Source organism: Stegostoma tigrinum, chromosome 46 (assembly GCF_030684315.1).
Source record: "Stegostoma tigrinum isolate sSteTig4 chromosome 46, sSteTig4.hap1, whole genome shotgun sequence".
Taxonomy (NCBI): domain Eukaryota; kingdom Metazoa; phylum Chordata; class Chondrichthyes; order Orectolobiformes; family Stegostomatidae; genus Stegostoma; species Stegostoma tigrinum.
The window spans coordinates 6,212,920-6,218,881 of record NC_081399.1 but is presented as its reverse complement, the minus strand read 5'-3'; the positions used below and the strand labels follow the sequence as shown (position 1 = coordinate 6,218,881).

The following is a 5,962-nucleotide window of genomic DNA, read 5'->3' as shown; positions in this document are numbered from 1 at the left end:
AGGTTCTTTGCAAACTTGACAGGAAGATTTGTAAAAGTTGTTTCCCCCTTTTGGGACAGTTGAGGACCAGAGGGCATAATTTCAGAGTAATGAATTGTTCATTTAAGACACATATGAGAAGGAGGGTAGTGAATCTTTGGAATTTTGTTTTTCCTGCTGAGAGCCGTCGAGTCTGAGCCACTAAACATATTCAGACTGAGATGGACAGATTTGCAATCAGGAAGAGAATCAAAGTTTACGGGAAAAGGGCAAAATATTGGATTTGATCATTATCAGATCAACCCTATCTCATTGAATGGCAGAACAAACTCGATGGGATGATTGGGCTAACTCTGCTCTCATGTCTTATCGACTTGTATTCTTATGCAGCAATTTCAAAATGACTCTATGGTACTCTTCATTTCATAAATGGTAGATTTTCACTCCTATCAGTAGGAGGCGCTGAAGGCTCATTGAGATAGAGGGCCGAAACGCTTGGACAGAGATTGATAACATAACAGCAGGTCTAGCGGCCTCATGGAGCAAATCTACAGCCTCTCCACTGATTTTTCACTTTGGCTATGTCCACAAATGACTTAAGAATGCTTGTGTACAGGGCCATGGTGCACATTCTTCTTGTGATTGACTAAAGTAGACGATTGTTTAATATTGAAGAGGATTCCAAAAATAGAAAGACAAAGGTGGGTGAGGAAAGGAGTGAAAGGAAAGATTTGCGGTTTACTTGCGGAAAATATATAGTTAAATCTTGGCACATTTGTACTCCTGACAAAGACACAATTTATTGGTGATCCTGAATGCGTCTAAATTGAATGTCTTTTCTCATACCATTTCAGAGATATATTCACTAAAGGATTGGAATTACCTCGTTGAGATATATTCACTATAAGATTGGAATCGCCGTGAAGAAAGTGTACAATCCTACCCTATTGCACTTTGTTCAGGTTGCACACTCGTACCCCATTGTGCTTTGAAATTGTGCACACTTGCGCCCCATTACACTTTGTAGATGGTGCACACTAGAACTTACACATGCTGAACTTTATGGATATTGCTCACTGAACGGTTTTTATGGTGCACACTTCATCTTGTGCACATCATCATGCACATGACACTTCGTACATGATGCGCACTGGATTTTGTACATTGTGCACACTGTATTTTATAGATGGTGCAACCTCCTGGCCCAGTGCAACTTTTGGAATATTCACGTCGTGTTTTGTATAAGGTGTCTACTTCACCTTGTAGATAGTGTAAAATGCACTTCGTAGATCGTGTACTCTGACCGTTGCAGATCGTACATTGATCCAGGCGAGTTTGATAATTCCAAAGCAGACCTGCTTTATGCTTTACGCATGTAGAGCTGAGCTCTTACTTCCCTGCAGGATTCTCAACGTCTCAGCCCTTACATAGCTATAGAATTGACATGGCTTTCTAGCCCAGTTTCTGGTCAATCGAAGTTCCCACAATATTAACGAGCAAGCTGACTGACATTAAACGTCAAGGGGACGTCGGTTAAATCCTACCTTTAGGAAAATGGTAATTTCTTGGCAGTCGATGACTTTTGCCGGAGTAGTTACATGAACACTTGATTTTTTGGGGTGGACTGATGCCACATCCTGGATTGGAGGTGGGGGTGTGGTGAGGAGATGAGGACAGAGGTAGAGGTCTTGTTAGTTACACTGTGGCAATCTCCAGAGCAGTAGCAGTGTGCGGCATTTTTGCCTTCCTGATAAAACGGCTTAGTAAGTCAAGACCAGGACAAGATTAAATCCTGAACTGCAAAGAGAGTCGCTACTGAACTAAACCTTGCTGGAGGATGCTTTCGAGTTTATTGCAGTTTTTAGTTCTGTTACTGATTCCATGTAAGAATCGATAATAGAGTTTATCCTTAGTAATAAAGAATGTCTTACTTTTACATCGAGAAATCGTAGATGTCTTGAAACATCTGCCGTGAAATTACCTCAACATTGTCGTGCGTCCAAATCGTGTATCTATATTTTACGTAAATTGAAAGGCTAGCTTAATGTAAAGTCTTCTTTAAGGTGTTTTATATGTTGCATTTCTTTCACGGGATGAAGGCGTCTTTTGCAAGAAAATTATTTCTAAACGACTTTGTAGCTTGTCCATATTAACGAGTTACCTCCGAGTTTATTAACCCGTAAATGCACTCTCCATGATCTCAAAGCGGGATGAGTCTGGGTGTCTGACTGTGAATGAATCCATTGATCTGCTTATCCGACTTTTGCAGGCAGTGTCCAGCGAGATCTGCTGTATCAGTGGCCTCACCGGGTCGTCTCTGAAGAAGGGAAATCGGTCGAGTTCCATTGCTATCAAAATGGAACAGTCCAGGACAACATGTTCTGGTACCAACAGAGACCTGGGCAGGCACTCACTTTAGTTGGGTACTTTTACAGTGGTGGAAAGCCTGAGTATGGAAAGGGATTCAAACATGGATTTGACATCAGCCGGACCAGCAATGACAGAATGTTAAAGCTCAAGTTGGAGAGAGTGCTGTTAAAGGACATGGCGGTCTATCACTGCGGGACTGGAGATAGGGCACAGCGCTACAAACTCATCTGGCACAGTGACAAAAAAAGACCCACCGCAGTCAATCAACCCAGATCTGCTTCCTTTGTTTCAAATCACCTAGTTTCAGTCGCCTACGCTTCAACTTAAAACTTGTCCTGAAACAAAACAAATCGAAACTGCTTCCAGGGATGAGAAACTTAATTAATATAAATAGATTGAAGAATTTGAGACTGTTCCCTTTGAAAAGAAGAAGGCTGAAAGGAGATCTAACAGCAGTTTACATTGATGGAAACTGATGAAAAAAAATGTTAACTTCCAAACTGTGACTGAGATTTTTGTGATCCAACAGACATGAAAAAATATGAATTGGAGTTCACGTTCCATGGCTGAATGTGGGGGGAAGGGGCATGCGTTAAGGTACAGATAAGTCACGTTCCTATAGTGCAGCGAGATAAAGAACAAATACCTTCGCTCCAAATTCTGTGCTCGACTTGATAATGTTTTCTTTACATAAAAGTAGCATTCTTTCAGAGGATAGTTTTGGTGACTTTTCTGAACTTCCTTATCCACTTTAATAACCACCCTCCACTCCCCACCTTTCCACTAGTCTTTGCATGCAGAAGAATTTCTAACAGCTTAAACCTAATTCTTAGACTGCTCCAGTGGAAACGGTTTATCTTTATTTAACATGCCTTTCCCTGTTAATACACTGAAAATTTCGAATGGGTCACCACCTCAATCTTCTAAATTCTTGACAATAGAAGCCGAATTTGTCTAATCTTTCCTCATAACTAAATCCCTGAAATCCAGGTATCATTCTTTTAAACCTGTATAGAACTCCGAACAGGGCCATGACATCCTTCCTACGGTGTAGTGCCCAGGTCTGGTAAGTGGGGTATGGATGCTAGGGCAGTTGCTTGCTCCTCCTGCAGTATGTGGCAGTTGGGAGATGTGGCACACGTCTCCGCTGGCTACATCTGCGGGAAGTGCACCCAGCTACAGCTCCTTGAAAACCGTGTTAGGGAAATGGAGCTGGAGCTGGATGAACTACGGATCATTCGGGAGGCAGAGGCGGTAATTGAGAGGAGTTATCGGGAGTTGGTCACTCCTAAGGCTCAGGACAACGATAGATGGGTTACAGTTAGGGGGAGGAAAGGGGACAGACAGACAGTGCAGAGATCCCCTGTGGGCATTCCCCTCAGCAATAAGTATACCGTTTTGGATACTGCTGGGGGGGATGACCTACCAGAGGAAAGCCATAGTAGTCAGTTCTCTGGCACTGAGCCTGACACTGTGGCAAAGAAGGGAAGGGGGCAGAATAGAAAAGTACTCGTGGTAGGGGACTCGATAGTTAGGGGAATCGACAGGAGATTTTGTGGGCAAGATCGGGATTCCCGGAAGGTATGTTGCCTCCCTGGTGCCAGGGTCCGGGACGTCTCCGATCGGGTGTATAAAGTTCTGAAAGGGGAGGGCGAACAGCCAGAAATCGTGTTACATATTGGCACAAATGATATAGCCAGAAATAGGTTTGAGGATATAAAAAGTGATTTCAGGGAGTTAGGATGGAAGCTGCAGAGCAGGACGAACAGAGTAGTGTTCTCTGGTTTACTACCGGTGCCACGAGATAGCGAGGTGAGGAACAGGGAGCGGGCGCAGCTGAACACGTGGCTACGCAGCTGGTGTAGGAGGGAGGGCTTCAGATATGTTGATAATTGGGATGCCTTCTGGGGAAGGTGGGACCTGTACAAGAAGGACGGGTTGCATCTGAACTGGAAGGGGACCAATGTCCAGGGTGGAAGGTTTGCTCGAGTAGTTCGAGAGGGTTTAAACTAGTATGGCAGGGGGGTGGGAACCTGAGCTGTATACCAGAGGTGAGCGTTGATGCAGGTGAGGCAGTAGCAAGAGGTAGACCAGCTAGTGGGAAGGATTTTCCTGGGAAGGAACCAAGGGATCAGTTAAAGTGTGTTTGCTTTAATGCAAGGAGTATCAGGAATAAAAGTGATGAACTTAGAGCATGGATCAGTACCTGGTGCTATGATGTTGTGGCCATAACAGAGACATGGGTTTCTCATGGGCAGGAATGGTTGCTGGATGTTCCAGGGTTTAGAACATTTAAAAAGAATAGGGAGGGGGGAAAAGAGGAGGCGGTGTAGCACTACTAATCAGAGAGGGTATCACAGCTACAGAAGCTTCCTTTGTCGAGGAAGATCTGCCTACCGAGTCAGTATGGGTGGAAATTAGGAACAGCAAGGGAGTAGTCACCTCGTTAGGGGTTTACTACAGGCCCCCCAATAGCAGCAGGGAGATTGAAGAAAGCATAGGTCGACAGATTTTGGAAAAGTGTGGACGCAGTATGGTTGTTGTAATGGGTGACTTTAACTTTCCTAATATTGATTGGAACCTCCTTCGAGCAGAAGATTTGAATGGAGCTGTTTTTGTAAGGTGTGTTCAGGAGGGTTTCCTAACGCAGTACGTTGACAGGCCGACGAGGGGAGAGGCCATTCTAGACTTGGTGCTCGGAAACGAGCCGGGGCAGGTATCAGATCTTGTGGTGGGGGAGCATTTTGGTGATAGTGACCATAACTGCCTCACATTTTACATAGCTATGGAGAAGGAGAGGATTAGGCAGAATGGGAGGATATTTAATTGGGGAAGAGGAAACTATGATGCGATTAGACATGAGTTAGGAAGCATGGACTGGGAGCAGTTGTTCCATGGTAAGGGAACTATAGACATGTGGAGATGGTTTAAGGAACAGTTGTTGGGAGTGATGAGTAAATATGTCCCTCTGAGACAGGCAAGAAGGGGTAAGATTAAGGAACCTTGGATGACGAGAGCGGTGGAGCTTCTAGTGAAAAGGAAGAAGGTAGCTTACATAAGGTGGAGGAAGCTAGGGTCAAGTTCAGCTAGAGAGGATTACATGCAGGCAAGGAAGGAGCTCAAAAATGGTCTGAGGAGAGCCAGAAGGGGGCACGAGAAAGGCTTGGCAGAAGGAATCCGGGAAAACACAAAGGCATTTTACACTTACGTGAGGAATAAGAGAATGGTCAAAGAAAGAGTAGGGCCGATCAGGGATAGCATAGGGAACTTGTGTGTGGAGCCTGAGGAGGTAGGGGAAGCCCTAAATGAGTTTTTTGCTTCTGTCTTTACGAAAGAAACCAACTTTGTAGTGAATGAAACCTTTGAAGAGCAGGTGTGCATGCTGGAATGGATAGAGATAGAGGAAGCTGATGTGCTGAAAATTTTGTCAAACATTAAGATTGACAAGTCGCCAGGCCCGGATCAGATTTGTCCTCGGCTGCTTTGGGAGGCGAGAAATGCAATTGCTTCGCCACTTGCGAAGATCTTTGCATCCTCGCTGTCCACTGGAGTCGTACCTGAGGACTGGAGAGAGGCAAATGTAATTCCTCTCTTCAAGAAAGGAAATAGGGAA

At 44.5% G+C, this 5,962-nt stretch overlaps 1 gene segment (V, D, J or C); it reads left to right on the top strand.

Annotated features, from left to right (window-relative positions):
* Positions 1-1,695: 1,695 nt before the first annotated feature.
* LOC125449536 (T cell receptor beta variable 30-like) lies at positions 1,696-2,676 on the top strand. The segment is given in 2 exon segments: positions 1,696-1,862; positions 2,249-2,676. Coding segments are annotated over 2 exon segments (474 nt in total).
* Positions 2,677-5,962: the final 3,286 nt, after the last annotated feature.